General features: G+C 37.9%; 1 protein-coding gene across 2 annotated transcripts in view; it reads left to right on the forward strand.

Moving 5' to 3' along the window:
- Window positions 1-12,494, forward strand: part of dennd4c (DENN/MADD domain containing 4C) — a 122,626-nt gene that overhangs the window by 61,872 nt on the left and 48,260 nt on the right. For both annotated transcript variants that reach the window (XM_067431569.1, XM_067431635.1), the window contains exons 7-8: window positions 9,055-9,121; window positions 9,233-9,291. In XM_067431569.1, coding sequence (XP_067287670.1) covers window positions 9,055-9,121; window positions 9,233-9,291 — 126 coding nt within the window. The remainder of the gene's footprint in view (window positions 1-9,054; window positions 9,122-9,232; window positions 9,292-12,494) is intronic.

Consider the following 12,494-nt stretch of genomic DNA (forward strand, 5'->3'; position numbering starts at 1 on the left):
AACACCATTATTTCCTCCTTCATATGTAAATCTTTTTTGTGAAAAACACCACGGAAAAACAGGCGATTCTCGACACAACCCCAACTGTGACGCAATCGCTGGGGATCATTAATATGTACGCCTCCAACATTTGTATACGGCAGTGCATGTGTCACGTGAGGATAGTGAAGATGGCAGATCATGGAAATAGATGTTATGTTCCATGCTGTGCAGAGGACGTGGGGACTTTTCATACCCTTCCCACTGAACAAAACTGTCAACAGTCATGTTTATCTATAACCGGACACCGCAACAATTTAATTAAAAGTTGTTTGTTTGCTCGGCCCATTTCACCACGGTCAGTTTTTCTAACCTGCACAATAGCAGGCTTCACTCAGCATCTGATACTGGAGAAGCGGCAATTCAAACTATATCCCGTGAGCAGTAAGTAGTGATTTTATCCACTTATTGATTGTCTAAATAATTTCTGATTAAACTGGAAGTTTATCATTTTATGTTTATGTCAAAGTTAATTTTATTTCTGGCCAGTGTTGTCATACAAATCTATAAAATACAACCGTTGATATATTTGGCAATCCCTTTTGTTGGATAGAATTATAATTTAGCCTATAGGCTATTTTCATCAACAACACATAACTCAGAAGCTAACTATATTAGCTTAGTTGTTTACAGATCGTTCACTCGATCCTTCTAGCTAACTGTCATCTCCACCACTTGTCATCACTTGTCCTTCTAGCTAACTATCTAGCTAACTGTCATCTCCATCACTAAGTTGAAACGGTAGCAATTTGAAAAGGCATCATCAATTTGTTTAAAATTTTAATCTTTAAAGATAAAAATTATATCAATACCGTCCTTATATCAAGAAAAACATCACATCGCCATCATTCTATTACTGCTAAATGTTTCTATGAAATTGAAAATATAAATAACAATAATGTCAATAATAATTATAATAATGAAAATACAATATTACTAAAACCTTGTATAAATATCTAGCCTAGAAATCTAGACGCACCCTAGCGGCAGCAAATTTAATTTGCCCGCAAGTGTGGTCTAGTAACTCTCAATTCCTATCTGAGCTGTATTCCTCAGAATCTGGACGGCCCAATCACATCGTGTAGGCTATAGAGTCGGCGGGCGGGGCCATAATGACGACGGCCGAATTGCGTTTGCGTGCTTCTAGTAACACAGTCTTCTAGTCAACACAGAAACTGGCGAACAGCGGCGGTCTTTCGAATCAGCTCTTCCCGCGCCTCTGGAAGACTTGGAGTTAAGCTTTCCTCTGAGAAAAGAACAAAGAGCGGCATTGAAGTCATTCTTAAAAAGGGAAGATGTGTTCGGAGTTTAGCCGACCGGATACGGCGAATGTTTAATCAGTCAGCGAGCTCTCTTTCACCGTCGTTGCTCCGGTTGGTGTAGCGCTATCCTATCGTGTGCAGAGGGAGTTTGAAAGACAACCGTTTATCCCGCCCCTCGGATTGAGCCCTGTCTATGGTGAGTTTCCAGACCAAACATCTTGATGTGGGTCTGGCTTGTCAGGCTAATAAATATCTATAATAATAAATGAATACACCATTAATCAGGATGAGTGTGCTATCAGATTTGTAATAGTTGAATGAGGTCTGATCTGGGCTATTGTGGTTCTGATATACAATTGTAAAGAGGTGAAGAATGTTCTAGGCCCCACTGCCCTACTCAGTTTTAATTAGACTTGGACCTTGGTGAACTGAGTTCACTTGTTAAGCCCCATGTAAAAAATGTGGAGGTTATTATGGATGGTGATTTTTAAACTGGACAAACAGATTGGTTGGTTGTCAAATCTAGTTTTTTTCAAATGAGACAACTTACCAGGGTGAAATCTTTTTTGTCCTTTAATGACTTTCAGAGACTGGTGCATATTTTTATTTCATCTCGCCTGGACTATTGTAATGGCCTCTACATTGGTATTAGCCAGGCCTCTCTCTCCAGAATGCAGATGGTTTAAAACGCGGCAGCACGTTAGTTGACGTGTACATGAAAACGGGATCATATTTCCCCTATTCTTTCTTCTCTTCATTGGTTACCTCTACAATTCAGAATTCATTTTAAAATTTTGATGTTTGTTTTTAAATCCCTTAATGGTTTAGCACCGAAATATCTTTCTGTCCGTGGAGCTCTTAGTTGCTCCACGGGCAAAGTTGAAGAGCAGAGGGGACCGAGCCTTTGCCGTGGTGGTCCCGAAGCTCTGGAATAGTTTGCCTCTTTATATTAGGCAGGCTCATACACTTGCCGTTTTTAAAACTAGTCTAACTTATTTTTATGGTTTGGCTTTTGACACTCTTTGAGTATTGCTTTCTTATTGTTTACTTGTGTTATGTTCTGTTTTGGTTCTTTTTCCCTATTATTGATTTTGTTTTCTTTATATTTTAGTCTATACGTGTGTACAGCACATTGCCAAGAAAACTATCTTCTTGAATTGGAAATCCCAAAACATTATTCATATAACACATTGGAAAAACTTGCTCATAGACTAGGGAAATGTAGTCTATGAGCAAGTTTTTCCTATGCGTTATATGAATAATGTTATGGGATTTCCAGTTCAAGAAGATAGTTTTCTTGGCAATGGCTAAGGCCACAAGGAGCATTCGTTTGTTTGTTATTTCCTGATTGATAGATCACGGCATGTGGCATGGATATAGGTGTCCCGACAGTTTTGTGAGCAATGTGAGAAAAAAATTTCTGATGTGAATCCCATTTTAACTAGCCTTTCCCCAGTGTAGTGTGTTCTATGAAGAGTTTAATACTGTATGAGATGAAGGTTGGCATTTTTAGTCATGGAATAAATATTTTTACAAGTGTGAGTCCAGAAGTTGGTATCAGGAGCAATTGAAAGGTCTTTTTCCCATTTGATAGTTGGTAACGTTATGGATTTATTTGAATTAGTTATAATTTTGTATATTTTGGAAATTATTTTTTTTTCCAGGGAGGGTATATTAACTAAATCTTCTAATGCAGTAGGAAGGTGGAGATTGATAGTTCTGTTGTTGATTTTGGCTAAAACAGCTAATTTGAGTTGCAGATAATTCAAGAATTGATTGCTCCTGATACCATACTCCTAGATTAAGTTAGCAAATGAAACCAATTTGTTAGACTGAAAATGTGTGATGCCCTTTTGTGCCCATTTATGGAAATTGAGTGTTTGTTTGTTTTTAGATGGGGCCTGATTGGAGTTTGTGATTTTATGATATTTCCACCAGGCTGTCAGAGCAGAGGCTATTGTCAATGCTTTGAAACATGGGTTGTGTTTAATGGACTGACTAAGAAATGGGATATCTGATATGTGCAAGTTTTCGCAGAGTGATTGTTCTATGTCTAGCCATATAATGTCTGACTGAGTGGGGTGAGTCCATTTATATATGTATTGAAGTTGGTTTGCTAGTGAGTAATGGTAAAAATGCGGTGCTTCTAATCCTCCTAAGGATTTGGGTTTTTGTAAAGTGCTTAATTTTATCTGTGGTGGTTTATTTTTCCAGTAGAATCGGGTAATGATGGAGTCTAAAGATTTGAACCAGTTGAGAGAAGGTTGTGTTGGAATCATTGAGAATAAATTGTTTATTTTTGGAAGTACTGTCATTTTGATTATAGCTGTTCTGCTCTGGATGGAAAGTGGTAAGTTGTTCCAGCGGTGAAGGTCGTCTTCTAATGTCTAATGTTACCAAAGCAACTTACAAAAAAGGGGAGAGCAATAGAAGCAACGAAACAAACAAGGCCAACAACCTATAAGAGCTGTAAGAAGTCTCAGTTAATTAAGCACAGTACACAAACAATTAGGAAAATGGTCCAGGAAAATGTCTGTGAGTGATTTCATGCCTCTTTGGGATTCCATGCTTCTGAAGGGTGTGTAAGTCTGAACAAGCGAGTTTAGGAATATTGGTGCAGAGCCAGTGGTTGCTTTGTAGGCGAGAACCAGTGCCTTGAATTTGATGCGAGCAGCCATTGGCCACCAGTGCAGTCTGATGAAGAGAGGCGTGACATGCGCTCTCTTCGGCTCATTAAAGACCACTCTCACCGCTGCATTCTGGATCAGCTGCAAGGGTTTGATAGTGCATGCTGGAAGCCCAGCTAGAAGAGCATTACAATAGTCCAGTCTGGAGAGAACAAGAGCTTGAACCAGGAGTTGTGCAGCCTATTCTGATAGGAAGGGTCTAATCTTTCTAATGTTGTATAAAGCAAATCTGCAGGACCGGGCTGTTGCAGTAATGTGGTCAGTGAAGTTTAACTGGTCATCAATCACAACTTCAAGGTTCCTGGCTGACCTGGATGGAGTTATGGATGATGAACCAAGCTGAATGGAGAAATTTTGATGAAGTGCTGGGTTGGTTGAGAGAACAAGTAATTCTGTCTTTGCAAGATTGAGTTGAAGGTGATGCTCCTTCATCCAGTCAGAAATGTCTGTCAGACAGGCAGCGATACAAACACTGACTGTAGGATCATCTGGTTGAAATGAGAAGTACAGTTGAGTGTCATCTTAATTCATTATATATTTCTTCTATTGGGTTACTTGCATGTATTATTTCATGTTCTGTTATTTTATTTTCTAATTGGAGTTCTTCTTGCTTTTCTATTTTCTTTTTACGGACGGAGAATAAAATGATTGCACCTCTTAATACTGTTTTGCCTGTTTCCCAGAGTAATGACGCTGATAACTTTGGCGAGTCGTTTATTTCTAGGAAGGATGTCCACTCTCTTTTAAAATAACTGTCGAACTCTGGGTCTTGAAGGAGTGATATGTTAAAGGCATCTACCGATTTGTTTATGTAAATTAGCTTGATTCCATATGAATATTACTGGTGCATGGTCACTGATGTTGATGGAGTGGATTTTGTGATCAGAGATTGGATCAGCGTATTGATTCATGATTTGGATTGCGTGTCAAACTGCTGAAATCACGTGACATTGGTGATCCGAATCATCAATATGCTGATTCATGACCGTTTGAATCTTTATTTGAGGTTTGAAAAGAACCACGGAAGAGAAGACAATGCTGAATAAAGTCGTAGTTTTTGCTATTTTTGGACCAAAATATATTTTCGATGCTTCACGAGATTCTAATTAACCAGCTGATGTCACATATAGAATACTCTGATGATGTTTTTATTCCCTTACTGGACATGGACAGTATAGTGTGCCTACACTTAGATACGCTGTCGGACTAAATATAAAATATCTTAAACTGTGTTCTGAAGATGAACGGAGGTCTTACGGGTGTGGAACAACATTAGGGTGAGTTATTAATGACATAAATTTCATTTTGGGGTGAACTAACCCTTTAAATTCAAGAACTCAAGGGCTTTTTAAAATGTTTTATTAATAAATATTTTTTTTGACAGCATTTTTGCCCCAAGCATCTGTTAATTTCTGAGCTTGTTTATGATAATCCAAATGTGGTATTTCCAGTTAATTTTGATTTGGCTGTAAATCATCCCCTTGAGGCGTCTTGTAAGTGTGCATGGCTTTTCATCAGTCACACCCGTTTCACCTTCTAAACAATCTTTGTTTGAAGTGTAGTCCGTCGCACACGTTTTTGCACTTATTCTTCTGACTGAAGGCATGAAAAGCATTTAATTGCAGTAGGAAATGTAGGGACAGAGGTGCTGTTGATTTTGTTGTGGAAATGCTGAGGATTTTGCCACATGGACATCATCTGAGAAGGATGAGAGCAGAGATTGATACTTATCCAGATGAGACGGGTCTTTTTGATTTTCACCATTTTCTCTCTGCTGCCCTGAGTTTGGTCCGGTGTTCATGGAAAACATAAGATAACCATAGGATAGCAGGAGTAGGGCGTGCTGGTCTAGAAAATAGAGAACAGATACCATCTAGACAAGAAGTTAAAGTGGAGCATAAAGTGTCTGTTGCAGTGTTTTCATCCATAGACAAGAATAGTGTGGGTGAGGGAAGAGAGGATGACACAACAGAGGAAAGATGACCAGGCGAAAGAGAGCACAGGTTTTGTCTGAAAGTAACTGGTAGAGGTGCACAAGTAGTAAGATGTGGATTAAATGTGATTTTTACCAAAATCCTATCTATAGTGCAGTTTTGTGTGTAGAGGTCAAGTTGGTTACCAGATTTGTGGGCTGTATTTTCAATTGTTAGTAATGAGAAGACCTGTGCCTCCACCCATCCCAGTGTGCCGGGTTTGAGAGAACGAGAAGTTATTAGAGAGCACAGCAGGGGTTGTTGAGTCTTCTGGATGGATCCAGGTCTCAGTCAAGGCTAAAATATTGAGAGTGAACTGAGTGGCAAAGGCTGGATTGAAGTCAGCTTTGTTGACAGCTGACTTACAATTCCATAAACCCACATAAAAAGAGGGAGGAGCATTAGCAGAGGAGGGAATAGGATGCAGGTTAGAAGTGTTGCGCAACCTTCTGCGTGAAATGATGGTGCATGGTTAAGAGATAACGGGAATGCTATTTACTACTTGAGTGAGAACAGGGCTCGCACTTCTTTTCTGTCTAGACGCACTTCTCCTAATGAGCAACTAACCGACTTGACTTTAAAAATGTTCAGTCCGTCCTTATAATTAGCCCAGATAATCAAGGCAAAAGCCTGTCAGTGGCTCAAATCAAAACAAAACTATGAGTCACTTACAGTGCTAAAAGTAAAAAGTAAATAGTAAATGAAAACTATAGAGCTCCAGGGGTCACGTGACCCATTCTGTTTACAACGCCATTTTGGCAGGCAAGAACAGCTGGCGCCAGTATGAGTTTCAAGGCAACGGAGTTCACTGCGCACTTTAATTCAAAAGACACAGACTTGTACATAGAAAAACTTAATAGATCATACAGAGCATATCTAGGGCTGTGACAGTGCCAGTTTTTTTTACCACGATGTTGGTGTAGGGCTGTGCCAGTGTCCGGTGAACATGACAACCATGTAGCACAGGCAGGGGTCGGCCAAACAAGTTTTTTTTTTTGTATGTAAATACTGTTTTACATGAATATTATGACACGAGTGAAGCACAATGCTTTATTTACAAAATAAATAATTGATCCTCAATTGTTACCTCGCAGCCATAAACAACATTCATGCCGAACGAGATCCTTCATTTACATCTCTCAAGATTTGGGGATATAAATAAGAGATTCCATGTCCAGTAGAATAAAATGGAGTAAGCCTATTGTTAAATTTGTGGAGAATTGGGAGACCAGATCGATTTATTCTGTAAATAAAGCGTTGTACTTCACTCGTGTCATATATCCACGCAAAGCATTAACATACAAAAAAAATTTACTGTTTGGCCGACCACTGCCGGTGCGTTCACCGGCACAACCCTAGACCCCTGCGGTGGTGTAAACTGCCCCCAGTGTGCATTTCACGTGTATCGATAAAGGAACGGAGAGCTTTCCCCTTAAGACACCTGTTGCACCAGCTGTGCGCAAGTTACAGCTAGCCTAGTTTTCCCATAAATGGGCACTAAGTTACAACGTTAATATTTTTGTGTTGCACTTAAACTTATTTGAAGCTTAAATCTATGTTCAAACTAAGTAAACCTGCGATCAGGAGTAACATTAAAAGATTGAATAGCAGTCAGACTGAACTGCATCACAATTTTGTTTTACATGATATAGAAATGTGAATAGATTAACGTTATGTTAGGTTAGGTTAACACGAACCAAAACAGCGTGCCGCTGCATCCATAGGTCCGTGTTGTGTCTGTAAAATAAAATCATAATCAATTCTTTTTTTTTTCTTCAGTATTTATTTATTGATCCTTAATTTAGTTTCAAATAGCCTTTCTTGATGTTATACATAAAAACACTTATGTTATTCACGATTAAGTATTGGGATATGTTTTATCATTATTTACGTGAGGCAAAAGTAACGTTAGTTAAGAATAAACTGAAATTCACGGCATTCAACAAATTACTACGATAAAATGATTTCCCATTTGCTTTCTCCGACTTGTTCTGGCATCCTGGTGCACATAAGCTGTCCATCATGTTGAAATAGTAAGGTTTAAATAGTCTGGTTTTAAATTATGTTATTGATACCAATGCAACAGCCGTTCTAGTGTTTAGCCTAGCTTAGGCTGCGTGACGTCAACCTCCGGAGATCTATTGAAAATATATCCTCCTTCTAGCACGAAATATGCTAAGCAATACAGCAAAACCGAGTATTCTTAAAAAACACTTACACAGATAGCAAATCAGGGCAAAAGTCATGTAATGTATTCCAGCCTTCTGTAAGATGTAAGACATTTAAATATTTAATTTGAAGCTTTTTTTTTACATTTGTATTATTTAATATATATTCAAGCAAGCTTGAAATCCAATACTTGCAAATGTGTAATTCAGCATTTTAACTTAAAAAAGGAAAAAAGACAATCTTGTCCTCACCGGCACACAATGAATCTTGGAATAGGCTAGCCTGCAAAGGGTCTGTTGTATGCTTCGTTGCCTGATAAACAAAGGACGGAATTGTAGGGCTCATTCAAAGGAGCTTTCAAATTGGGTCAGACTTTGTCGCTCCACTGTGATGCATTCAACCTTCAAATGCAGCCTTCGAAGGATGCAGCCTCTGAATTGGAACACTTTTATATGTTTAATAATGTTATTCTATAACATTATTAAACATATTATGTCTTATTTATGTTTTTTTTTTATGCCAATAACTTTATTTTGCACAGTCTGAATCCAAAACCTAATAAACATAGGCAGCCCACTTCCAAGACAGCATGACTCATTATGGAACCTGATAAGTGACTGATTTGGAAAGCTCAACATAGACTGTTAATGTGTGGCACATTATGTGTTATTGCACAATAGAATTCTAATAGAATTTGACATTAACAGGTGTTAAGCTAATTATGTAGTAATCTAATAATCATACAAATAGACATCATGAAAACATTGGGTGAAATAGTACATATTAGTACATATTTACTGCTCGGAAATCAGTATATCTCTATTATCAGTAAATTACCTATCCATGTTTTTTTTTTCACAAAATTGTTCATTAATTGACTGTGATATTAAGATATGAGTTGAGTTACTTCTTTTGTTTTTTCAGACACATATCCCACTTCATGCACAATGTCTCCTTCCCTTCTCCTCAGAGGCCAAGAATACTGGTCCAGGTGAGGTGGTCTTTTTTAATAGACAGGGAGATATACTTTTTTTCCCTTCAAATAATTAATGCTTAAGTCTTCTGTAATCATATATTTATTTTGTGTTTTTCTTCCGACAAGCTCTCCGCACATGACACCTTAATCCTGTCCCAACCTGTTTGTACACCTTTACCATTAAGGTAAATTATTTCTGTGTGATTGAGAAATAATGAAATATGAATCAAGTGACACATTTGATTTTCATACATTTTTGTTTGGACACTTTCTGGCTGTCAAGTTTTAGTGAAACTTCCCACAGAATTGTGTGAGACTATTGGGTCTCGCTTTGAAACACATAGCATACCAGAGTTAGTTAATTAAAGCACAGCCTTTTGTGATTTGAAAAGTGCATTCATCCCTAATCACAATATTGCTGATTGACAGATGCTCTGCCAAAGCAATTGCGCAGAACACAATGTTAGAGACCTTTTATGCTATTATTAGAAGTGTATTTATGAAACGGTGACACATTAGGTGGTGCCAGTCCACCACATTCTAGGTAATTAATGGGAAACACTTGAGACCTATTTATAATGTGATGAACTACACTGGAATTAAACGTCACGATAAGTTTAATCTTTACTTTTTTTTTTTTTTTCTTTTTTTTTTTTACTTAAAATGTTGTAAGATCCGGCTGACTACAGTAAACCTCAGGATAAACAAAGAGACTAACAGTGGCATCTATGCTAATGTTAGTCTCTCTTTTTATCCGGAGGTTTACTACAGTCAGCCGGATCCAGGCCGTATCCAGATCAGATGGTGGACCTGTGCTCAGACATGACCAGTGCATCCCTGGAGTGTCTGCTGAGACTGTCAATTATTGTCTCCTCTGAATTTGCCTCACTAACACGTCATCCTCAATAAACCCGTCTCCAGTGTGATGACTCTGATCTTTCAAATATTCCTATTTAATAATTGTTTACTCAACAAGACATCCTAAATAAACCCATCTCTGGCGCGATGACTCTGATCCTTCAAATATTTATATTTTTGTGTAATCGAATCGTCATCCTCAATAAACCAGTCTCTTGCATGATACCTCGAACTTTCGAATATTCCGATGTAATATGATTTCTGACCTTTAAGTTTGTCAGAAAAATAATCATACACTGTTTGTTAAGGCCAGAGGAGAACTGACACCCCGACTGAGCCTGGTTTCTCCCAAGGTTTATTTTTATTTATTTATTATTTATTGATAAGTTTGTTTGAAATCTTTACAAATTTATTAAAAATAAAAAATGCCAAAAATCACATGTACATAAGCGTTCACAGCCTTTGCAAAACTGAGTGCAGGTGCATCCTGTTTCCACTCATCCTTGAGATGTTTCTACAATATATATATATATATATATATATACAACCAAAGTACTTTGGTTGTTGTTTTACTATCTATAGATCAGACAAGGATAGTCTATCCCAAATATAATTTCTGTCATTTGCACATTTAATTCTATACATTACATTTTTTTTTTCCCCCTTTGGAACATAATAGAAAATATTTTGAAGAATTTAGGTAACCAGTTTCATTTCTCCTTAAAGGACAACCCCGGCGAATTTTTAAGTTTATCTTGATCGTTATATCTTTGTGAGTACAGTCTATAGAAAAAAAAAAAAAAACGAACCGGATTGGTGCTTGCAACACGGAGTTATTACAGTTAATGCCCAGAGCCCCCACTCAGCTAAAACGGCAGCTTTGGAGGCATAGACGTAAAGGGTGTCTTTGTGCCTCTTAACAGACACAAAATGCAATTAAAATGTCTGTCCAACATGAACAGGACCCTTACATGACAACAAGATGCGTTTAGCAACTTAGCAATTGTTTAAATTCACCTGTTTTAGCTGGCTAGCTGTAGTCTCGCGCTGAAGTCCCGTGGAAACTCTGTTGTAGACGGAAATAAAGGCAAATAGTCCAGTTGGGAAGACCGACGTGTGTATGAAGAGGCTTGGCTCATCGGCTCGACGGTTCTCCGTTTCGAACGTGTCTGAGAGAAACGGTTTTCGATTCTGTAATGCTGATCTGAGAACCGCTGCACGTTCAGTTACTCACGCATGCTCAGTATCAGCTGCTCGTGAGTTCCATCAGTTCTCTCAGCAAATCATGTCTCAGTTCAGGGAACGGTTGGAGTTACAACATATATTTCAAGACATTAGTTTATTTCTATTCGGAGGGACTGTCACTCATGTCAGAAAGTGAGTAACTAAAGTAACTTGTGTGATCAGCGCTGATTTGAGACGCGAACCATTGAATGATTCAGTTCACTAAAAATAACCGTTTAAAAAGAAAGATTCGTTCGTGAACCGGACATTACTAGAGTGTAGGGCTGTTTCGAATGCCATTTTTTGAGCTTCGAAGCTTAGGTGGCAATCAATATCGAATATTCGAAGCTTCGGTGGGTGGGGCTAAATATATAATAATAGTGTCGGTTTGCATTTGTATCATCTTTCACGACTTCACGTTTCACTCTTCGGCATCGTAAATGTGTTGCGGCAGACCCAGTGGAGTGCAGTGTTGCATTTGGTGCAATATGATCAGGTGGCACACATTCTTTAAATATTAATAAGCATTTAATAATCTTTTAAATAGAACAGTTTCCGGTACGCATTACACGGGCAGGTTTATGCTCCGAAAACGGACAGTGCACAAGTGATACAAAACACAAAGTCTGTTGAGAGCAAGAACTTTAATAAGGTATTAATAACGAACCTTTCTTTAAAACAAATGAATCCCAAAACAGAAATTAAATTAGTAACACACAGTGATTTCAATGAACTGTAATAAATAAAGAACACGGTAGCATGCTTATAAACAGTTGAATAAGAATAAATGAATCGTTTTTAAAATGACACAAAATGTAATATCTATTACAATTAGTTTTATTCTATATAAGGGATTTATTTTGTCTTATTCTGACTTTTTGTTAATTTAAATCTTTAAAATGCGCGATGCTTTTATTGAAAGCATGTTGTGGTGTTTTTTTTTAATTTATTATTATTATTTCAAGCATGAGTGAGAATGAGTCCGCGACGGAAGTCACGTGTTGAGATAAAAAAACAAAAACGAATATTCGAATCTCAAAACTGAAAATCGAATGCCACCTCACCGAACGAATATTCGAATATTCGATTATTCTAGTACAGCCCTACTAGAGTGATGATCTGATCGGGCTCACAAGTGAAGAAGAAATGGTTCGCGTTTGTGCCTTTCCGAATTGTGGCAACAGAATGTGAAAATTTGCAGCAAACACTTGACTAACTTACACAGACACAGCACAGTGGGGGCCGGTTGAAGAAAAATGCCATTCCGTGGTCGAAGACAGGTGCAACCACTGTGGAGGTAATGTAA

Source organism: Pseudorasbora parva, chromosome 1 (genome assembly GCF_024679245.1).
Source record: "Pseudorasbora parva isolate DD20220531a chromosome 1, ASM2467924v1, whole genome shotgun sequence".
In the NCBI taxonomy this organism is placed as follows: Eukaryota; Metazoa; Chordata; class Actinopteri; order Cypriniformes; family Gobionidae; genus Pseudorasbora; species Pseudorasbora parva.